Genomic DNA, 24,131 nt, shown 5'->3' with positions numbered 1-24,131 from the left:
TTACATTCATTTCATAAGTAGAGGTACCACTGTATTCTTGCTCAAGAACCATTCAAACATTACATGTCACTTTTGTGCAAACTGAGATAATTCAATTTACAGATTAAATCTGAATGCTAACTTGCAACAGACTTTGACATTTGATGGTGCGTACACATTTTTACGTCTAGTTCCAGTACGTCCGCCACATTAGCTTAGCATCCCTACAGAAAAAGATTACTGCGGTCCCAACGTGACTGTATCACATATAACATAATATCACATAATACCCTCGCAGAGAGTTGATGCGTCAACGTGTTCTGCCGCATCACTGCAATTTATGGAGTGCATGTGGCATCATGACTGGCTGATGTAAGCCGGGCAGCACAAAAGGAAAAGGCTGTGTCCATTTCAGATCATTGCAGCTTTGCCCTTTTGGCTAATGTCATTACTTTGCTCGTTCTATGCCCCTGGAGACAGAGAGACTACAACCGGCCTCATTTTGATATAAGCATCGACACATTCGGCTGTCTAAATACGCATCACAAGAACCCCCGAGTGATTGCAAAGAAATTGAGATTCCAACAGACTGTTTAAGTCCAAGATAAGATGGAAAAACTGTTTTAAACATTCATATGTCAAAAGAGGGAGCGGCAAGACGGAAATCCAGGAGCGTGATGGGTGGTGTTGTTCCTTCTCATTGGAAGAGCTGTTGGATCGAGAATCTGTGCTGCCCCAGTCAGCCATGCCAGATTCTAGGATGCATCTCTAACTGGCGCCACATCCTGATCTAGATTCAGTGTCATGGAAAAAGCGGGACGTCCAATTTATATGATCCCGAACCAAACTCACTTTAATTCATTGCTAGAATTGCCATGTGAAAGACTTATTGACATGTATCCCCATCTATTTCTTCTTAGTATGCATCAGGCGTTCCGTCACAAGCAATTTGGTGAGAGAGGATGTTGGTTCTATCTCTTCCTGGGAGTTCTCCGTGGAATTGGTGGACTTTTGACAGCCCCTTTGGGAGAGAATGTATCATCTAAACTACTAACAAGCATTGTCCTCAGTATTATAGGAGGCACATTAAACAGGCTTCAAACTGGACAGGACATAAGGGAAATCAAGCTAGAACTATTTATGCTTTGGTAACTTTTGCATGAGAAACGATGAACCACCTTGTTTGACAAGCGTTTATGCCAGTCGGACTAGTGTACATTATATTCATTTCAAAGAGGTGAAAAGGTTTCTTCGGACGTCATCTGTACTTATGTTAAGCAGATTCCTTACTTACAGACAGTGTATTGTAGGTGTTCAAATACCTGACATGTTTCGGCGACTACTTCCGCCTTCGTCAGGTATTTGAACACCTACAATACACTGTCTGTAAGTGAGGAATCTGCTTAACATTAGTTATCAAGTAGACAGGATGAATTTAGTACAACGGTCATCTGTACTTCTTTGAAGGTGTCGGACGTTTCGCTTCTTATCCAAGAAACTTTGTCAGCAGTCTTACTGGTAGTTTAGGCTCTATTGACTCTTTGTTGTCAAATCAGAAAATCCTCCATAAACTCCAACTAGTCCAAAACTCTTCAGCCCGGATCATCACTAGAACCCCCTCTTTTCACCACATCACTCCTGTCCTCCAGCAGCTCCACTGGCTCTCTGTTAAACATCGAATCAAATTCAAAATACTTCTGTTGACATTCAAAGCCATCCATAACCTTGCCCCTGCCTATCTGTCTGACCTGCTTCAAATCTCTGTTCCCTCTCGGCCCCTCAGATCCTCATCCTCCCTTCACCTCTATGTGCCCTCTGCCCATCTCACCACGATGGGATGCAGAGCTTTCAGCCGCTCTGCTCCCAAACCCTGGAATTCACTTCCACCAACATCCGTAATATTGACTCCCTCCCTATTTTCAAGTCCCTCCTCAAAACCCTCAGTGGTCATTTAACAAATGTCAGAAAAAAAGAATAGGGAATGAAACCAAAAATTCCGAAGATACAAAAAGGAGAGAAGTAGCAGTACCTTACATTGCAGGAGTTTCTGAGAAACTACAAACAGTCATTTGGCAACACAAAATTCCTAATTATTTCAAACCGATAACATTTTAAGGCAAAAATTAGTGCATCCAAAAGATAGGCTGTCAAATGAAAAACAAAGTAATGTAGTTTATTCAATACATTGTAAGAATGAAAATTGTGAGGAGCAGTACATTGGGGAGACTCAACAAATTCTCAAAAAAAGACTTTATCAACATCGCAGGGTTAATACTGGTGGGTCTCAATCGGCAGTACATATGCACCTAAAAGCTAGCAACCACTCATTTGACGACAATGAGGTTAAAATCTGAGCGATAGAACATAGATGGTTTGAAAGGGCAGTAAAATAAGTGATTTTCATAGAACAACTAAATCATTCATTAAACCGATATGGTGGGGTGAGGTTCAATTTGGATCGTTCATACAATAGCCTGCTTAGGCAACATCGGATTAGTAATACTGATGAGGTGATACCGGTGGAAGTGGGGCATTCAGGCCAGTCGTTAGTCAGTACAATAGGAACAATCAGTGGAGCTGCAGGGAATAGTCCTCCGCTCCCCCCAACCTGAGAACAGGGACCTATCATAGCAGGGTCCGGCACCGCCATGTCTGGACAGTAGGGATATATACATAGGGCCTAAACTACCAGTAAGACTTTAGTTCGCTGACGGAGTTTCTTGGATAAGAACTTTTCTTCAGCCGTTATCTGTACTTCAAAAAAGTACAGATGACGGCTGAAGAAACCTTTTCATCGATGGACCACTCCTGTACAACTGAGAGCTTACACAGATGTATTTCAAATAGGCTTCAGTCTATTTGAAAGGCATTCATTTTCTATCCCACTTAATCCTCTGCAGATTCACAGGTGAGCTCGCACCTTTTGTAGTTGATAAAGAGTTGTGGTACACAGGGCACATATTGGCCATTGTGCACCCAAAATCCTTGATTTTCTTCAAAATATGTCCCTGCGCCTTGTACGCAGGTATGGCTTGCATATGAAGTAACATTGAGCCACAACAGGTCTTGCAACTATTGTCAGCAGCCACCGACTGCATTTCCTTCCCGTTGAAGAAGTGTGCGGTGCATGCTGAGATATATATAATGTACCCCCAACCTCTACTTACTGTCGTGCCTAATAAAGTGGTGTGCCTTATATAAGTCAAACTTTTTTAAACATGTCATTCATTGAACGTGCACCTTATACTCTGGTGTGCCTTATATGTGGAAAAAGTTTGAAAATACATTGGGGCTGCGTCTTAAAATACATTGGGGGTGCGCATTATGGTCCGATGCACCTTATACGCCGGAAAATATGGTAACTAGCATGTTTTTATAAGGTCGGAGGAAGGCGCTGTGCTTGGTACTTACCCATGTAATCATGAGGGAGAACATGCAAACTTAACTCATTCACTGTTAGACGTGCACAAATGTGTCCCCTCCAGTGCCAGGGTTTTTGCCATTTTCACTCAAATTCCAGGGCCCACAGTTTATTGGAGTTTTAGCGACACAAGTCTGGCTATGGCCAAAATTCAATTATCCTCCTGTATTTGTTTTTATTTGGGCCTCTTGACTTGAAATACAAACTCGGATGCAAGATTTCTGTTTCTTTTTCCAAACGCAAAAAAATACATCAATAAATTTAAAAAATACAAACGATGCATATCGCAATTCATATTAGCTTATATCAAAGGTTATTGGGGCAGTGCCTCATCAGGTCCAAATGATTAACTCATTCACTGCCAGACGTGCAAAATATTGAATTTTAGGACGACATAAACATTCTATGCAGCGTAAGAAAACATAGACTCTCTTTTTTCATCAGAAAAAAAAGACTTATTTCTTAAATTATACGGGTCTGGAGTTAGCGGAGATTGAAATGGGGGGGGGGGGGGGGGGCTGTACAAAAGGCAAATGCTGCCCCCTCATGGAAGGGAAAAAACATTGCCAGAGGTCTTACCTATGCTTTATTGGCATATTTCAATTCCCGAATAAATTCTGGAATGGTAGTGAAAGAGTCAACATCGGGAAGCCATATCTTGGATCCCCGAGGTATGTAAGTACAGTATATGTGAGACTGCTAATCATTTCAGGGTGTACCCAACATGTTACCAAGGAACAAGGCAAACATCAGGCTCATTAGGAAAGTCATGTAGTTAAAGTTATTTTTAGACAACATACTAAATGACTCAAAAGCATCACAAGCGAACTTCATAGAGGATGATGATGCTCCTTGACATGAAATGTACAGCCATATTGGATATTATTTGTATGTACAATGTATTAGTTGGATGTATTGGGGAGTTCCAGCTGCATTGCGAGGGTACATATTCCTCTTCCTGTAGAAGGTTGTAGCAGTGGGCCCGTTAGAGGCGGGTCTGCACTCTGCAGTGGGACGGCTTGGAGATAACTTGGCGACGTCACAGCTTGAACCGGGTTTGTTATCTCTCTCCGACAGCACGGTCGTGCGTCACTTCTGACACACTGCAAGTCGGTGAGGGGAGCGAGGGGGAAGAGGGATGGGACGAGGAGTCATTGCTCCTGCAGGATGCCGCGGATTATTTCATAAAGGCGAGCGGGACCTGCGCCAGGGTGAAGTGGGAGGGGTTTTGAATAAGGAAAGTGAGGAGAAGGCATGGAGGAGAATCAAATTGAGTGCAGGGTGAACTGTCCTCTCTGATATGGAAAATTGAATTACGTGAATGGAATGATGATGCAAATAAACGTATGGTATGCGAAGAAGGAAAATAAACAGAGATGAGTGCAGGAAGAGGTAAGGTCATAGGTCACCATATAATGATGCACGAAAATTGGATTAAAAGAGTCTGGAGCAAGGATTGTCGCTACACTCAAGCGCACCTCCTTTAATTAGCAGCATCGTTGTGTGATAATTACATTCAGGCTCATCTGTTTTGAAGAACTCATCTCGTCCCAAAGGACGAGATGTTGGTCCAAATCAGCAGACAACCACAAACATGCTATTTCATAACAGAGGGGGGAAAGCGGCCTGTGAGAGTGCGGCTAAGGCAAATAAGAAATAAAAATCTGTGAAATAGGAGTCCTGTGAAAGAAAGACTGGCAATTATTCATTATATCGGTGACATATCATTTCCGCAGAAATGTCAGTGTTTGTTCAACTCAAATATGTGTGATGTCATCGCGGGCATGAGGGTGAAACTGACTGACCCAAAAAGAGAAGACTCGGTTGGATTTAATAGAGTCGAACATGCTCTTCTGCGAAATATAATGAAGGTGGACAGTAGAGCTCTGCTGATGTTAATGGTTAAGTGAACCACAAAAGCTCGACATCTCCAAATTAGTCCAGTCAAAATTAACCCAGGGAAAAAAGTCTTGAGTGTCAGCAGTCAAAAAAGCACCATAATTATGAAGTGTTGAAGCAGCAATCCTAAAAGCAACCACAGTCATTTCTCCAAGAGATGCATGTTAAAGGCTGACGCAGAAAATACACCAATGCGCCCGTGGCAAGAATGAGTTTTTTTTTTCCTGTAGGATACAGTAAGTAGGACGAGCCATTCAAAGATTTCAACAACATGCAACAAAATACTGAAACTGTTAATCACTGTAAAACCAAAATAGAAAGGACAAAATAAAATGCAATGGACAAAAAAAACCTCTCTCTGTCCCACCCTGCCTCCCCCTTTCTCACCATACCTCTCTGTCTTTCTGTCTCACCCACCCACCCTCCTCCCCTTCCTCTCTCTCCCCATCTACTTCCCTCTCTCTCGCCTTCCCTCTCTTTCTCCTTCCTTCCTTCTATCTGCCTGTCTCCATCCCTCTCTCAGTCACCAACTATCTCTCTCTCCCTCCCTTTCTCTCTCTCTTACTCTGTCTGTCTGTCTGTCTGTCTGTCTGTCTCTCTCTCTCTCTCTCTCTCTCTCTCTCTCTCTCTCTCTCTCTCTCTCTCTCTCTCTCTCTCTCTCTCTCCCTACTGCCCTCTTGCTCCCTCTCCCTTTCTCGCTCCATCTCTCCCTCAATCTCTCTCTCCTTCTCCATGCCTCTCTCCTTCCCTCCCTACTTCGCTCCATATATATGTATATACAGTGAGACCTCAACTTACAAACACCTTATCTTACAAACTTTTCGTCTTACAAACGTCAAATTTATGAAAATTAAACCTTATAATAAGCACTATTTTCATAATACACACCCACCATGGCTGGCGGAGTGATCTTCGGCGGAAGCACACGACCGAACAGCATCAGAGGTTAAGTTACCAACAGTCCTTATGGAAGGTGACTCTCCTTTCATAAGCAATCAACGACCATCAAAAAGGTAAATAAAACTTTATTTTACAGCACAGTTTATGTCTTTAATTACAGTCCTCATGTAATGCGCCTCTCTTTCCAAACAGCAATTCCCTTTGACCTTGGACCTCCAGCGCCATTCCATCAAGACATAAATGGCCATCACAAATGTAAATAAAGTGACTTCATGATACAATGCAGTGTATTTATTTCATTACAATACAATAGCACATTTATTATACATAGAATAAGGTATGTTGTGTGTAGTTTCAAGGCTTATTTAGTTGAAAAGTATATTTTATGGAAACCCGGGAACGGATTATTCCCATTTTAATGGTTTCCTATGGGATTTTTTTTTTGAGATACACACTTTTTGCCTTACACACTCTGTCTGGGAACCAATTAAGTTCGTAAGTTGGGGTGTCACTGTATATTGTATACTGTATATACAGTTTATTGATCATTTGTACTTGGATGCTGCATAAAGGCAAATGACACGTGGAGAGAATTGGGCAATTTTAAATGTCCACTTAAGGACTTCTAAAGGCCTGACACCAACATCAACAGTGATGCAAGTTCAAGAACCCAGTCCAACAAATAAATACTGTATATATAGTGCAAAGGAGAAAAAAACATCCATGGCATGACACAAATTCGATTTCATTGAGCATTTTAGGTTGGATCAACAATGCAAACAACTTTGCATTGTTGTTGTCTTGGATACAGGTAATATCATCCAATGGTGGGTGATTCTCAAAATCATATTTACAATTTTACCATACTCTCTGCACTATAAGGTGCACATAAAAGCCTTTTTTTTTCAAAAGCTGACCACGGACCTTATAATTCAGTGTGCCTTAAATATGGAAACATTTTTAAATGTCATTCTTTGACATATGTCATTACTTTCAAATCTCACCTCAAAACCCACCTGTTTAAACTTGCTTTCATGGTCTAGTTTAATCTGCTGTTTTCTTTTGTCTTGTTTTATTCATGATTTTATTGTTTTATGTATTGTTTTTATTGTAAAATGTCCTTGGGTGTTCAGATGTTCAGAAAGGCGCCTGTAAATTAAATGTATTATTATTAGTATTATTATTAATTGAACGTGCGCGTTATAATCTGGAAAATACGGTATATTCACTAATGGCTGAAATATGTTATAAAAACATTTAAGGATCGGCCTTGTTGGTGCTTTATCCAACTGGATAAAGTTAATTCAGTACAGGTTTTTAGAGGTTTTACCCCCCCACCCCCCACGGTACCAACGTGCAGTTGTCTCAGTCTCAGTCTGGCCTCTCTGACTTTCTCTCCAAAGCCTCTAATATGAGTTTTCCCTCTAATGTACTCATTCCTGATCCTATCCAACCTGGTCATTCCCAAAGAAAACCTAAACATCTTCAGCTCTGCTACCTCCAGCTTTGCTTCCTGTCTTTTCTTCAGTGGTACTGTCTCCAGTCCAAACATCATGGCTGCTCTCACCACTGCTTTATACACTTTTCTTTTCATCCTATCTCAAAGGAATGGAAGGGACCAGAAAGACCAAAGAGAAGAATCATCCATTTTTCCAAGTTGCAGAGTTTGACTGATGGTTGAGAGGGGGGAGGGTTTTCCATGGATTCAGCAGAAACACACACAGAGAATCCCTTGATTTTATTTTTCATGAATGGGAAGAACAGGAATTTCTGTATTTAATTTCTGCTGGGTTGTTCAACATCTTATTTGTATAAACATAAAAATATCACAGTGTTTCTTTTCTAGTCCAAAGAGATGTCCGGGTGCCTGAATACATAGCAGGATAAAGAAATGGTGTACACATGACCAAACTGCTAGCTTGTATTTTGCACATCATCCATGCGTGCAAGTCTGGGGTTGCTCAGATTAAAGTCTCAGGAACAAGTTTGCCGGTGAGGAGGCTGTCGCCATTCATTGCCTTTTTGAGTCAGCGAGTTTGCACGGGGCTGTGCGTCATCACAACAGCTCAGCGTGTTTACAGTCAACTCGAGCATTAGTGAATATGCATGTGAAACCTGCATGGAGAAAACTTGGAAGTGGCACACTTTGGAATATCATTAAAGTTCACATTCGCAAACCCTGAATTAATGAGCAAATGTTGCCATCTGCTACGGAGCACAAAATCGATCATCTCGGTGTAAGAAAGAAGTGAGAACCTGCATCCATGCCATTAAGTGATCTTGAGAGGTCTGCTCCGCAAATCCGCCACTCAGGTTTCAGACATGTGAAGTGGACAATTGAAAAAGTGAAGCGGCTATTCCCTTTGGAGATGTCTGTAATTGTGAGGTGAGGGAGGCATCATTAACTTTAGATTGTGCACACTCGAGCCACGCCACCTTTTAGCATTCTAAAACTACAGAGTGCAATTTTAGTGCACCTTTGGATTGGATTGGATTTGCCTTTATGAGTCTCACAGTGGAGAAATTTACATTTCACAGCAGCAAAGTGATGAAAGGAATGAAAGTAGAAAAAACAAATTTGAAATGATGTACATTGTGGTGCGGCAAAGCAAAGAACAAATCAAAATTGTGAAGACACAAAGGGCGCAATAAAAAGGACACTGGAAAAGTCAATATATTCCATGTAAAGAGTGCACCTTTCCAAATATAAATTACTCATAAACATCAAAATCCAAAACCATTACTATATGAGTGGAAAAGTATTAACTCATTCACTGTCATTCATGAATTTATTCGGGAATTGAAAATATGATAATCATAGTAATAATACATTTCATGTATAAGTGCCTTTCAAAACTCTCAGGGACACTTTACAGTCACAGGATATTTTTTCTGCGATTGAGCAGCGGCAGCCACATGCGCCAGCGTTCACTAAACCCGGAAGTAACATAAAGTAAAAAAAAAAAACTAAATAAGGTGTATTTAAATGATGTAGAGCGCCATTCCCAATTGGGTTTTGGTTTTTATTGTTTGGGTGCCGATAAAGCGCTGGCCATGGCCTCTGGCAGTGTTTTTTCTTCCACGAGGGGACCGCATTTCCCTTTTTTGTCCGCTTTGTTCCGTCTTCAGCTGTTGCTAAAGCGCTATATAAACCAATATGTATGCATTGCATTGTATTTTGGACAGCTGCCCTCATTTTAAGCCCATATCATTTAGGAATTAAGTCTTTTTTTCTGATGAAAGAAGAGATTCTAAAGTTTCTTATGCTGCATTGAACATTTATGTAGTCCTAAAACTCAATATTCTGTGGGTCCTGGAATTCGGGTGACAATGACAAAAACCCTGGCCTGGAGTGGACACATTTTTTTGCACGTCTGGCAGTAAATGAATGAATTGGTAATTGACAAAAAATGGTGTATGCCTTAAAAGGACAACCAACGTCACTTTTTTGTTTTTAACTGACACCAGAAAAACCTTTTATAGCATCTAAAATGCCCAAAACATGCAGTATATTTTTAGTCAAATGCAAAACACGAATAAAAAATTGCAAAAAATTGAGCCTCGAATTGGGCATTTTCAGAAAGTCCCACTCCCATTTCGTGATGTCACGCCAAGACGTCTTGCATTGCTTGTGAATCAAAACAATGGCTTCAGATTCAGAGAATATTGGATTGGATTGGATTGGATTTGCCTTTATTAGTCTCACAGTGGAGAAATTTACATATGCAATATGCTTTCTTGTTACACATCCAGTTATGAATATAATTCAAATAGTCCTGATGAGCAAAGCATAAATGTTTGCAATCGATTAAAGAATTTATTTGGGCCATTTTGAGGCAAACGGGTGGGGAGGAATGTCTCACCCAAAAAGAGGCAGAAAAATGGCGACCAGCTCCGGTGAGGAATGAATCAGCCCGTTTCCACATGCTGATACATTCCTTCCATGGAGTTTGCCTCCCTCTGCTGGCGGCTTTTGGGTGTAAGACATGGTTTAAAAAAAATAGTACAGCAAAATACATTGACGTGATGGAAAGACGCTACAATGCGTCTTTTTTACGGTGAGGAGGCGGTCCTTTTCTGACGTCACGTACGGACTCGTCACCAACTCAAAAACAAGACTTCCTGAATGTTCAGCGCGAGTTTTAAAATATAGCTATATGCGGTGGAATCTTATTAAAATACGCCCAGTAGAAGTCATTTGAAGCCATTTTACAAATTATGGACACAACTTGTCTGGAGACGTCGGTTGTCCTTTAAGACGTTGTACAGTAGTGCATGTTGAATGGATTCTGACACTCCATTAAGGCCGTTCTCAGAGCAGTTAAAGGGGGTTGTTATGTACCTATTCCCATGAAAAAATCATCTCCGTATCTGTTTCTTTGCATTTTCTTAAAAGCTAATTCATGCATGAGCACCGCTGTGGCTATTTTTACACCTGCAAAGGACGTTTTAGCGCGAAGGCACAATGGGTGAAACTATTGCACACTATGTAGCAAAGACTCAGTGGAGCGCAATAGAAACACATGAATGCTGCATGGGCGGATTATTGGTTGCGCGGGACTGTTGGCCGTGTGTCAGAACACAGCTGAAGAATCATCGCCAGCGGACGGTGAGTGATTCAGTGCGAGAAAAAGGAGACGAGACAAGCCACACGCAAGAGGTGTAAAGGAAGGAGGAGCACATGTGAAAAACGGCTGTTTAATCCTGGATGGGTGATTACAACCAGACAAGTTGAAGTGGACGTTGTGAGGAGAGGGAAATTTGGAAGGGCGGCCAAAAGGAGTGCCAGAAAAGGGGGAAACGAAAGACAGCCGAGTGTGTGTGTGTCTACTTTTGAAAACATCTGGGAGCCATCAGGGGAGGGGGGGAGACTGGACTCAGCTGAAAGCTGTCCTGGTGTTTGAGCTCGCCTGCTACATGTCCATCTCACACCTTTCCCCCAAAGACACAAAGAGGAAGAGCAGGATGGCTACAACTCCTTTAACACACGTGTCACAACACTGCTTTGTGCTGACGACACAAAAAAACAGCAACCAAGCATCATTGGACTGGACACATCCACCAGTCAGTGAGCATTTAGAACAATTGAAAGCTTTTCCATTTGTTCGCAAATGATATCTCCGCATATATTCATTGAGGGAATTAGAGCTTAATTCATTCACTGCCAGACCATGTGCAAAACTGTATCCACTCTAGTGCCAGGGTTTTTGTCATTGTCAGCAAATTTCAAGACCCACAGAATATTGAGTTTTAGGACAACATAAACCTTCAGTACAGTACATCATAAAAAAAGGTTAATTCCTAAATTATATAGGTCTGGAGTTATAGGAGTTTGGAATGAGGGTGGCTGTCCAAAATACAATACAAGCCAGGGCTTTATCGGCACCCCAGCATGACAAAACAAACCCCAAACAAATTCAGGAATGGCGCTCTACGTCACATTTTCAATTCCCAAATAAATCTGTGAATGGCAGTGAATAAGTTAATGGTTAAATAAAGAGTCTTCGATTATGTACATTGGAAATTTAAGTCCATTGAGAGGGGGCAAACATTCGCTCAGGAGAGTAATTCCCAGTTTATTTGTGGGGGATGATGACTAAACTGACGAAAATAGGAAGAAAACTGCAATGTTTATCGTCTAAAAAAATTAAACTATGACAACAAAGTTGCAATTTTGGAGTCACAAATTCAGCTTCAGAGTTACCAGTTGCACTAGAATCGATTTGGTGCCATCCGAAGGTATTTCAGTGCCCAGAAAACATTTTTAAGTGAGTTGAGGAGTTCTATTTCGACAAATGTGGGCCTTTTCCTTCCTCTTGGAAAATTCTCAAAACTGTAAAAGTAATATGTGATTGGCATAATCATGAAACATCCTTTCATTGGCCCAAATGATTCATAAATTTGGCCTCAAAGTGAGAAAATGGTTGACTTGCTGCACCTGCTAAAGTTAAACACTTGTATGGGTTTGAGCAATCAGACACATCAGATTAACTCATTCACTACCATTCTCACATTTATTCGGGAATTGAAAAGCATGATGTGTAGTGCCATTCCCAAATTTGTTTGGGTTTTGTTGTTTTCTTGGGGGCGGTGCTGATAAAGCGTTGGTCAGACCACAAGAAATGCTTTTCCCTCCCACAAAGGGGCAGCATTTGCCTTTTGTACAGCCACCTCCATTTTAAGCTCAGATATAGACCAATATCATTTAAAAATTAACTCTTTTTTCTGATGAACGAAGAGAAGTTAATGTTTTTTTACGTTGCATTGAATGTTTATGTAGTCCTAAAACTCAATATTCTGTGGGTCCTGCAATTTGAGTGAAAGTGACAAAAACCCTGGCACTGGAATGGATAAATTTTTTGCACATCTGGCAGTGAATGAGTTAAAACAATTTAAATATGCATAATGACAAAGCCAAAGTACTGTAGCTATCCTCAATTTTTGTTACCTATTTCCCATTTTGCAATTCCATATCAATGCGCCAATGTGGTTGTGCGATGGTACAATTTGGTCAACATAAAAATAAGAAAAGCCGTTGAAGAATTCATTGTAAGCAAAATAAAATAGTGGAGCTTGACAGGTAGATGATAAAAAGCGGATTCGATTTGTAGTTTATGAATATTGGCAGCGCACACCACTTAAGGGACAACCGTTTTAACTGACATCAGAAAAACGTTTTATAGCATTTAAAATACCCAAAACACGCAGTATGATATTTTTATTCAAATGCAAAACACCAATAAAAATGACTTAAAGTGTCCAAAATCTGCAAAAAATGGAGCTGCGAATTGGGCATTTTCAGAAAGTCCCGCCCCTGGGTCGTGACGTCACGCCAAGACGTCTTGCTGGAGAATCAAAACAATGGCTTCAGATTCGGAGAATATGCTTTCTTGTTACACATCCAGTCATGAATATGATTCAAATAGTTTGCAATCGATAAATGTTTGCAATCGATTAAATAATTTATTTTGTGCCATTTTGAGGCAACATTGGGAGGAAATGTCAATCATTCCAAAAAAAGAGGGACAAAATGGTGACCTCCTGCGGCCACCTCCGTTTCCACAGGCCGATAAATTCCTTAGATGGAGCTTGTACGCCCTCTTCTGGCGGCTTTTGGGTGAAACATGAGGTGGTCTGACCAAACAAGTACAGCAAAATACATTGACGTGATGGAAGGACTGCTACAATGTGTCTTTTTCGGTCAGGGGCGTCCTTTAGTGACGTCACGTACGGACTCGTCACCAACTCAAAAACAAGACTTCCTGAATATTCAGTGCGAGTCTTTAAATGTAAAATATAGCTATATGCGGTGGAATCTTGTTAAAATACGCTCAGTAGAAGTCATTTGAAGCCATTTTACAAATGATGGACACAACTTGGCCGGAGACGTCGGTTGTCCTTTAAGCGTGTAATGAATTTCTTCCTCATTGAATTGATCGTGATCTTACACATCTCTCTGGGATGATGTCAAAGTATTTATGTAGCGTAACTATGGCGCTGCAGTATTACAAAGCAATTTGGTCCTAGTTGAACACAGCCTAAATGTCAGCCGTCAACTGCAACTTAGCAGCGGCGAAGCTCATATGAAGCGACAAAAGCAATGTCCTTGCGTGCATCGGCACCAGCGACGAGGGGCACGCAACAAGATGAATTTAGGACGGCAGTCTACCGTCCTCTACCTCGTGCTTTGGAAAACACAAACAGACATCCCGTTTCCTGTGCGGTTGCAGTGGTGGGAGCACATGGTGGCAGTCGTCCATGTCTTCACGAAAACGCCAGGGCTCACGTGACACATTCACGGAAATGTCAGTCACCGAGTCCCTCAGCGGTTGTGTAAAGGGCAGAGTTTCTTTCTCAATGGGAGCACTGACCGCTATCCACCCAGCACATGAGTTCCCCTAACTCTTCTCCATTTCATTGTTAAAACGGGCAGATGGACACCCATGGGAGAATTTGATGTGCTTAGACCGCAGAAATATTTTTGAAGAGTCATTTGAAAAAGCTCTGCTGTTTTGTAATTTTGTGAGGAAGGTCAATGTTCCAAAAGGTTTGGCGTCAAGAGAAAAATATAATTACAAAAGATGAATGACATAGGAGAATTCCAATTGTGTTTTGCCGACAAATGCTGAATGAAAGCCTCAATCGTAAAGAGCGTTGGTCAATGATGACACTATGACGAGGAAACAATATGATTATCAATACAGACACTCCCCTACTTACGAACATTCGAGTTATGAACAATGGTACATTTTGCGGGTATGTTGAAAAGTAAGTTAACTTAATTCGTACATACTGTGTGTGTCTCTCTCTTCTCTCTGTCCCTCTCTCTCTCTCTCTCTCTCTCTCTCTCTCTCTCTCTCTCTCTCTCTCTCTCTCTCTCTCTCTCTCTCTCCCTACTGCCCTCTTGCTCCCTCTCCCTTTCTCGCTCCATCTCTCACACACACACACATTTAGTATTCTCATCAGTTGTACATGTACACATATTTATAGAGCATGAATTTTATTAAATATTTAGTTTTTCAGTACAAACCAATACAGGTAATATTAATAATTTCATCACTGCTGCTGTGAAATGTAAATTTCTCCACTGCGAGACTAATAAAGGCAAATCCAATCCAATCCAATACATTTTATATAAACCTGACCCATACTTACATCAGTCTTAATCATACATTCCATACAAAATGTAGAACAACAGCAACTTATGAACAAATTCATCTTATGAACGACCGTATCTTGTTCATAAATTGGGGAGCGTCTGTAGTCATGTTGTTCATTGCAGTGAAGCTTCACGAACATAAACAGCTCACTTTCCTCTTAGCTTCTGGGAATGTTTCACTGTGAATGTGATCTGATCTATGTTCAATTTAAATCAAATTTCTTAACTCATTCACTGCCATTCCCAATTTTATTCGGGAATTGAAAATATGATTTGGAGCGCCATTCGCGAATTTGTTCAGGTTTTTGTTTTCATTGCTGGAACTGCCGATAAAGCGCTGGCAATGGCCCCTGGCAATGTTTTTTTCCCTTCCACAATGGGACAGAATTTCCCTTTTTTCCATGTTAGCACTTTGTTACAGCTTCAGCTGCTGTTAAATCGCTATAAAACCCAATATGTATGTATTGCATGGTATTTTGGACAGCCACTCTCATTTCAAGTTCATATAACTCCAGACCCATATAATTTATGAATTAACTCTTTTTTTCGAATGAAAGAAGAGAGTCTAAGGTTTCTTAGGCTGCATTGAATGTTTATGTCGTCCTAAAACTCAATATTTTGTGGGTCCTGGAATTTGAGTGAAAATGACAAAAACCTTGGCACTGAAGTGGACACAAATTTGCACATCGTCTGGCAGTGGAAGAGTTAAAATACAAGTTGTGTCCTGAATCTGACATCTATCAACCGCCTGACATTGGTATTCATGTCAGGGGCAGAAAATGTTATTCCTGCACGGGCTATTTGCAGAATGTGACTTTTCCATCAAAGAAGTAGCATGTCCGATTTCTGCTTCTGATCCCTCTGTGACGAAAGACATTGATGTGCAAATTGCTGTCTCTCAGTTAAAGAATGCTTAGTAAAATGTAAAAGGAATTTGAAACGAAGGCCGGGAATTATTGCTGTATTTTCCAGTGTATAAGGCGCACCGGAGTATAATGTGGCACACCCCAAATGAATGTGTATTTTAAAACCTTTTCCATATATTCGACACACCAGATTATTAGGTGCACCTTCAATTAATGAAAAAAATCCAACCATAATATAAAAATATATTAAACTTTTCCAAATATAAGGCACACCACATTATAAGGCGCTACAGAAAAGGCTGTGGTTACGCACCACTTCTTCTACGGGGGAGAGGGGAGGTGGAGACGAGTGCTGCTGACAGGAGTTGTGAGACCTGTTGTGCCTCAAAATTATTTCACATATTACGCACATCTGCATATAAGGCGCAGGGTCATCTTTTGAACAAAATGAAGGCTTTTGGGTGCGCCTTATACACCGGAAAATACGGTAATACTGCTGCAAAAATCAAAAAATAACATATGACCTCATTTGCAATTTATTCTTTGTAAAACTTTAGAATTCATTTTTTAAAGCCTTGTTACACTCTTTTAACGATAACTACTTCAACCACAATGTAACATAGACAGTGGACAGCATGTTATGGCCGGTCAATGAATACTGCATGTGTATATTTCACGGTAGACCTAGCAGCGAAGAGCCAATTAAGCATAGAAGGTAGACACATTTACACAAACGGAGATGCAAACATATCAAAATAAAAGACTCATCGTATTTTCAACATTCCATTTGCACATCCACATCCACATCAATTATGGAAACATAGCCCACATTCGAGCTCCTTTCACAATGCAAGAGAGACCACTCTCATCCATTTACAGCATTACTGCAAGGTACCGTAGCTGCAAATCCGCCAGCAGGTAGTTCTTACATGACATCCAGCTTGCTCGCTCGCTCTCTCTCTTCCTCTCTCTCCATCTAATGGGACGTGTTTGTACACATCAATGTCACATCGAACAATATGAGCAAGCTAAGGATTTACGATTGAATGACAATAATCTGTACAGGCAGAAAGCTCATCTCTCAAGTGCCATAACAATGTCCCCCCAGCTTTCTCTTTAACTACAAATCTAATCTTGGTGAATCTAGTTGACCATACTTACCTATTTATAAAAGATGGTATACATTTAGACATTATATGCACCATTTAGGTCAAGAGGAAAAAAAAGAGGATTAATCACCAAGTAACATCAATTCGAAAATCACAAACATCATCGCTGTAGTAATTCCAATACCTAAGAACGGCACAATAGGGACTACGGAGAAACCGTCAAGTCACACGTCGAATATTTTACAATCCTGAACTCAACTCCAGAAAATATATGCTCCTGAAGTCACATGAAACATTAGCCACCATAAATGACATTAAAATATCATTAAAAAAACACAATCCCCAGCAAGCAGACAATGATTAAACCACAACGGGGTGTGTTTTAGGTATTGTAAAACTTTATGTCAATACCAGGGCCAGCCACAGAGTTAGTAAAACTAAAAGCAAAAACACTGCTTTGCAGTGAGTTTGAAGAGTTGGAAGAAACATTTTGCAAATGAATTAGGACAACCCACTGCCCGGGTCTCTTTTTGCAAAACTGCGAATACAACTCGTTGTAATATGCTCAATTTCTAAAATGTACAACATGCTGTACATTGGTGTATAAAACTGAGGCCAATATTTTGACCACACGATGAAAGGAGAAGACATTTTTGATAGTTACTTCACTTTGCAATCAGCCTAAGCATTGTAAATACAAGACGGGTCAACGGAAGGTGTCGAATACAATGGAGGGAGTAGTAAGCATGACAAGAGTTAAGGAGGCTGTGGAAGAAGATGAATGGAGTGAAAGGAAGAGGAGGACAAGTAGATGGAGGAGGATGGGGAGTCCAAGATGGCGCCCGAGTAGGCTGCTGTCAGCAAGGGCTTTTTTATGTTATCTTTTGTCACTTTGAGTTGTTGTGCATCGTGTGGTATGAATATGGATTGTTTTTCAGCATTTTTGGCCACGACATTCATCAAGGACGAGACTCTGAGAAGCGTTTGCTCCTTTTCGGCAGCATAAATATGCCAGCACTGTTTTTGATTTGGGAGGATTGTCAGTGCCATTTGACTGTCATGGCTGGACAGCTCTTGGGCAATTGTGCTTTTTTGCACCTCTCATGGGCACCATTTTCACAGCCCGCTTTGTTCAGCGGAAAGGTTGGTGCTATTGGACAGGCTGGGGCTGGACGGATGCATGGCTTGAGGAGCTTGCGATGAGAAAAAAGGAGCGTCAGCGCAGAGCACCAATGCATATGTGGAACTGTCGCGGTTTGGAATTAAAGCGGATTTACGGAGATGTGAGACAATCTATTTTCCTCAACGGATGCTACAGCTGCGTATTTTCTTTCAACATTTAGCTTGTAGCAGACGTTCACATTCCACCATGACGACCCGGATGCATTGGTGAAAAGGACACTTTGATCCTCTCCTCTTTCATCTAGAACTGCTTCATACAACAAAGATGGTGCAGAAAATGCTTAATATTGAATCATGTCTTTGGTGTTGTCACATTATTTGTTATTTAGTTTTTTTATTGTTGTTTTGACTTCAAGATGGCGCCGCGAGAGTGGCTGCCTTTACATCAGGTCCTGATTTTTTTTTACTTCTTCCGTTCCATTTCTCTTCCTTTCATCACTTTGCTGCTGTAAAATGTAAATTTCTCCACTGCGAGACTAACGAAGGCTAATTCAATCCAATCACAACTACAAAAGAGGACCATGTAAATCAACCACGGACTGACCCAGAAAGATGCAAGAGCTTTTTTTCCCCCTTTTTGAGTGATTTTTTTGTTTTTTTGGGAGGGTTGACATGGAAAACTGTATTGTGTTGGTTTTATGTTCGTGCATGGTAGTATACACCTTGAGGAAAAAAAACTGAATTTGGATCGTTGAGTGTTGATTGAACTCCAACTAAAGTATGACATTGCTCGTATTCTGCACAGAAAAAGTAAAAGCCAGATGTATTTTTCATTCTTCCCATCCGCGTGTAGTTACTGCATTTTGTCCTTACAAAGATGGTTTGTGTTTATTGATTGATTTGCTTTTTTCTCCCCTAAGGTTTGACGAGTGAAGAAAGACTTGCAGGTATTTGCTGTTGCAAGAGAACCACAATGATGTGCCAGTTTGGTGAAATGTTTTCTTGTGTGCAAAAACAGCCAACAGTTACAAAATTGCAAATATTTTTTTAGCTGATGCCTACAGCACATCAGAAAAAAAAACATTTTTTTCCCCGAAATTATAAACGAAAGCAAGCGTCCCCCAGCAGAATGTAGGTAACTACAAATTGTTTAGGCCTTTCAAAGGTGAAACATTTGTACCTGATCTGACACTGGCTCTCATCCCGTCTCTCGTTTTGCCTCTTCATTTGCAGCAACACCCCCCCCCCCCCCCCCAGTACCACTGGTGCCATCTTGAAGAGGTAGAGCAGCGACGACAGTGCCGTTAAAAAGTACAGGAAAGAAACACGGACCTCATCCTCATCATTGTCATGATCAGCCAGATAAGGAGAGCTCGACTTGAGCCGTGTCTGTCCCCATCAGGCTGGCTGACAGTCACAAATGCATCTCTTATTCACTCTACTCATCAATTATACACAGGCCAAAGGAGCCCTGAGAGGCAGGAGGCTACAAAAGGGCCCTCTGCGCGCAGCCCCGCCCCAACAGCAGCACATCGCGGAACTCCGTGCACAGCCCTCGTCATCAGCGCTCTCCTACGCTCCCTCGGAGAGCAGGAGGCAGCTTGTCATCCTGCCTTTAGCCAACGCATACGCGCACAGCATTTCATGGTGAGGTGAAGCTTACGTAAGCTGGCCAGCAATTACACGATTTTGGAACGTTCAACATCTGGGGACTGGTCAGAGCCAAAACATGGCACGTTTTATGTAAATGCAAAAGGTCATCTCATTGGTTGCTTACTCCTGGGACTAATTGCACGCCGACACTTGAGCGACGGACGTGCGTCCCGTGAATGGAAATGTATAACACGATGACACGTGAATGGACAAGAGCCGCTTTGTTTGACTAGAGTGAAGGACAGTATTGCTTGCAGCATCCAACTGCCACTCAAGATAAGGACAAAATGAAGCCACTATTCCATGACACTTTATGATGCTAATCCCGACAAGCACAGCTGTTGCCCATCCATTCATGTCTGATCGGGAACACAAGTCTTTTCCATATCTGGAAATGCAGCTGGCTTGCTGAGGGCCCGTTCAAAGACATGGATGAAGGAAAAAGCCTCCACGCCTGAGCTAGCGTGACACGGCCATGTGTGCGCACGCGTTTATAAATGGACACACAACAACCACTACTTTGGATAATCTGACCTGAGCAGGCAGCCAAACACAAACCTGGTGAGTCAGCTGGACACAACAAACTCAGGCCAACATTTGCACCATATGTGATTGGGACAACCAGTCTGACAATAGAAGATCGTGGACTTTCTTCATCTCATTCATATCTCGGTAATTTCATGTGTGGAAGGTTCTCGAAATTAAGCAATGATACAACCAACCACATCAATGAGTTAAAGGCAGGGGCAACATACGTGCAGTATACAAAGATCATTGCAAGTTCTGTCAGAGAGGGAGACAACTGATTTAACTTTTTCAATCTTAAAAAAATATGTGTCAAAGTTAACTTATTCACTGCCAGATGATGTGCAAAAATGTGTCCAATCCAGTACCAGGGTTTTGGTCATTTTCCGTCAAATTCCAGGACCCATGGAGTATTGAGTTTAAGGACCACATAAACATTCAATGCAGTGTAAGAAACCTTAGACTGTCTTTCTTTCATCAGAAAATAAGATGTAATTCCGAAGTTATAATGGTGTGGAGTTATCTGTCATGTTCAGATTGGTGCTGGGGCGGGGCGGCGCGGCGCCTCCCCGCTTCCACCACCTGCTGTCAATTCCTTCATCAGGACACCAGGTACTTATACGGGACGCTGTCAACCTGTACTTGTATTTGCCGGATTATTGCCTTTCGCCTCGTCACCCACCAGTACCCTGGACTTTCTATATCTTCGGTGCTCGTGTTTTACTCGGTTCGAGGTTCCCCCCACGTCCCGTAAGGAGTATTATCTTTCGGGATTGTGCCTTTTCTGCACCACCATGTGCGAGTTGCTTTTCGCCATTGCCGTAGAATGCGGGTCGGGTTTCCCCTTGCCCCCATACTGGTCGTTTGTGGTATTCTTTATTTTTGATTATTCCCCTGGTCCTCTTTTTGGGACTAGCGCTTTGTGTTGTCACTTAATAAATCATCCTGTACGGACTCTGTCGCTTGCTTGGGCATCCAGACATTCAATTTCGCTCCGACGAGTCGGTTGCTCTCTGCCTCGTTCGGAACGTGACATTATCTGAGTTTAAAATGAGGCCGGCTGTACAAAAGGCAAATGATGCACCCTCGTGGGAGGGACAACCATTGCCAGAGGTCTGACCAGCGCTTTATCGGTATCTCCCGCAAGAACAACCAAAACCAGAATAAATACGGGAATGACGGTGAATGAGTTAATTTAGCGTAAGAATACATTTGAATTTGTACAGTGGGCAGCGAAACAACACCACCCATCATGTAAACACACTGCTATGCAAACAATGCATATGTTACAATTCCATACATAAATGGCAAACAGATTTTTGTGGTGAGGGACATCATTATTTGACGTGCTTATTGTGCGTTGGAGAAACAATGCATACATTTTTAAGCAAAAATGACAAGAGAAGACATCACCGAGAATATGTAGCTATTCACAGAAATGACTCGAGTGTAGTAAAAAAATAAAATGGGGGGCCATGAGAAAAGTACATCAATCCTATCACATTTCAAGAATGTGTATTTACAGTAATCACCTGAGAAAAAAATTAGGGAAGGCTACATATAGCAACTAGACAACTTCAATTGTTCAGTTGTGCAGTATGCCTGAGTGAGCAATTACATTTGGAAAACTCTACAAGGTGATGCTTCGTGATACGCCTTCCATCTTTGTTGACCCTCCGCATGCCGAGTGACATGCTCCAAACCGACTGACCTGTCTCGCTTTGTGTGGGATTCATGCGAACTTGGTCATGACGTACATGATGACATGTTGTTTACCATTGAAACATTATAATTTCCTAAGTACCCGTGAGGATGGATCTAAATGCAAAGAATGCCTGCCACTAAAATACACGGTCCAGTTCGTGAAAAGGGGCCGCACACACTTTTCTCCTGACAAGTTTCCTTTCTTTGTGAAAACGGTGTTCACTGTCCTACTACTCAATATTCTGTGGGTCCTGGAATTCGAGTGACAATGACAAAAACCCTGGCACATATTTTTGCACGTCTGGCAGTGAATGAGTTACTATAGTAAACTGTATATCAAGCATTAAAAACTGATAGTTTTTATTCATAATTGCAGGATTTTAGTAGATGTACGGCGCTCAATCACTTCGTATTAGGCAAAAATACAGTACGTATTTGTATTTATTTTTGCCCCATGCTCCACTTTGCACATTTACTTCTGGCCAGAGCACGAAAAGTGGGGCAATACTTACAGTATTGTCACACATTACAGTTGTAACATACTGAAGAACATTTAAGTTTCCCTGAGGCTGCAAAAATGGTGAAAGGGAAGCTAGCACGACATTATCCCCATATGGTTACCTCCGTCCTTCAGAGAAATGTGTTGGGGGCACAATGCATCTGCACTGTTTCACAGAAGAGAGTGGAGAAGCCAATGCTAATATGCCTTCACTAATTAGTGCTCCCGGGGGCCTGAGTTCACAGCGGACACTCATAGGAGGAAAAAAAAAAGCACTACAATAAAGACTAACTATTTCTGCATCTGACATATCACTGTACAGTGAGCTGCGATTGACCTTTTTGCCGTTCCTGATCCAGTCTAAGAATGTTAACATGTCAGTTTGACATCAGGAACAATAACTAATTTGCATACAAGAAAGCAGGACAAATATGATCCTGCAGAATCTACGTTGAATGGACACACTTTTAACTCATTCACTGCGAGGCATGTGCAAAAATGTTTCTACTCCAGTGCCAGGGCTTTTGGCATTTTCACTCAAATTGCAGGACCCACTATTGAATGTTAGGACTACATAAACAATGTAGCATAAGAAACCTTGGGCTCTCTTCTTTCATCAGAAAAAAAAGTTAATTCCAAAGTGATATGGGTCGGTAGTAATATGATGTGAAAGGAGAGGAATGAAGATCAGTCGCAGCAAGACGGAATATATGTGAGTGAATGAGAGGGATCCAAGTGCAAGCGTGATGCTGCAGGGAGAATAGATAAAGAAGGTGGAGGATTTTAAGTACTTGGGGTCAACTGTCCAGAGCAATGGAGAGTGTGGAAAAGAGGTGACGAAGCGTGTCCAGGCAGGCTGGAGCGGCTGGAGAAAAATGTCAGGTGTGATGTATGATAGAAGGGTTTCAGCTCGGATGAAAGGAAAAGTGTATAAAACAGTGGTGAGACCAGCCATGTTTGGACTGAAGACAGTGCCGCTGAAGAAAAGACAGGAAGTAGAGCTGGAGGTAGCAGAGCTGGAGGTAGCAGAGCTGAAGATGTTGAGGTTTTCTTTGGGAGTGACCCGGTTTGATAGGATCAGGAATGAGTACATTAGAGGGACAACTCATATTAGAGGTTTTGTAGAGAAAGTCAGAGAGGCCAGACTGAGATGGTTTGGACATGTCCAGAGGAGAGACAGTGACTATATCAGGAGAAGGATGCTGAGCCTTGAACTGCCAGGGAGGAGACCGAGAGGAAGACCGAAGAGGAGGTTTATGGATGTGGTCAAAGAGGACATGAAGGTAGCTGGTGTGGGAGAAGAGGATGCACAAAACAGGGATAGATGGAGGACACGTTACTGCTGTAAAATGTAAATTTCTCCACTGAGAGACAAATAAAGGCTAATCCAATCCAATCTTCTGTTTAATGCACTTATTTTTCCCCGAAAGACAAATTCTCAAGATGAACTTATTTCCACAAACAAACAAAAAAGAGTCATTCACATGCTACACATCATTTCTAGGTATTGTTTGTAAAGCTGCGAGTGGGATGGGGTGTAGAAGTGGGGTTGGGTATCATGTTCTCGGTTGATGAATGACCATCTGCGTGTGACAAAGTAGTATTCTAATTGGTATCAAGGTTTGTTCTGCTTACTTGGTCATGCTCATGCATATTGTCACTGGTTCTAAATCTTATTTGGTGCTCTGCCCCTCCATTGTGAAGTATTTTTCCGCATCTGTGCTGATAATCTTTTTTTTTTCTTTTTTTCCTGAGGGGAAAAGCCGAAAGGAAAAGAAGAAGTAATATGAGGTTA

General features: G+C 41.6%; 1 protein-coding gene across 3 annotated transcripts in view; it reads right to left on the bottom strand.

The window, feature by feature from the left end:
• LOC148897966 (zinc finger protein aebp2-like) overlaps window positions 1–24,131 on the bottom strand; it is a 93,020-nt gene that overhangs the window by 33,027 nt on the left and 35,862 nt on the right. The window contains exon 9 of one of the 3 annotated variants that reach the window (XM_088996627.1): window positions 8,031–8,572. The exons of the other annotated variants lie outside the window; for them this stretch is intronic. Coding sequence (XP_088852753.1) covers window positions 8,554–8,572 — 19 coding nt within the window. The 3' untranslated portion in view covers window positions 8,031–8,553. Of the gene's footprint in view, window positions 1–8,030; window positions 8,573–24,131 lie in introns of those variants that run through there. 3 annotated transcript variants of the gene reach the window in all.

This window comes from Hippocampus bargibanti, linkage group LG05 (assembly GCF_051943395.1).
Source record: "Hippocampus bargibanti isolate YZ-2025 linkage group LG05, ASM5194339v1, whole genome shotgun sequence".
In the NCBI taxonomy this organism is placed as follows: Eukaryota; Metazoa; Chordata; class Actinopteri; order Syngnathiformes; family Syngnathidae; genus Hippocampus; species Hippocampus bargibanti.
Note: the sequence above shows the minus strand (reverse complement) of the source record. Positions and strands in the feature narration are given on the sequence as shown.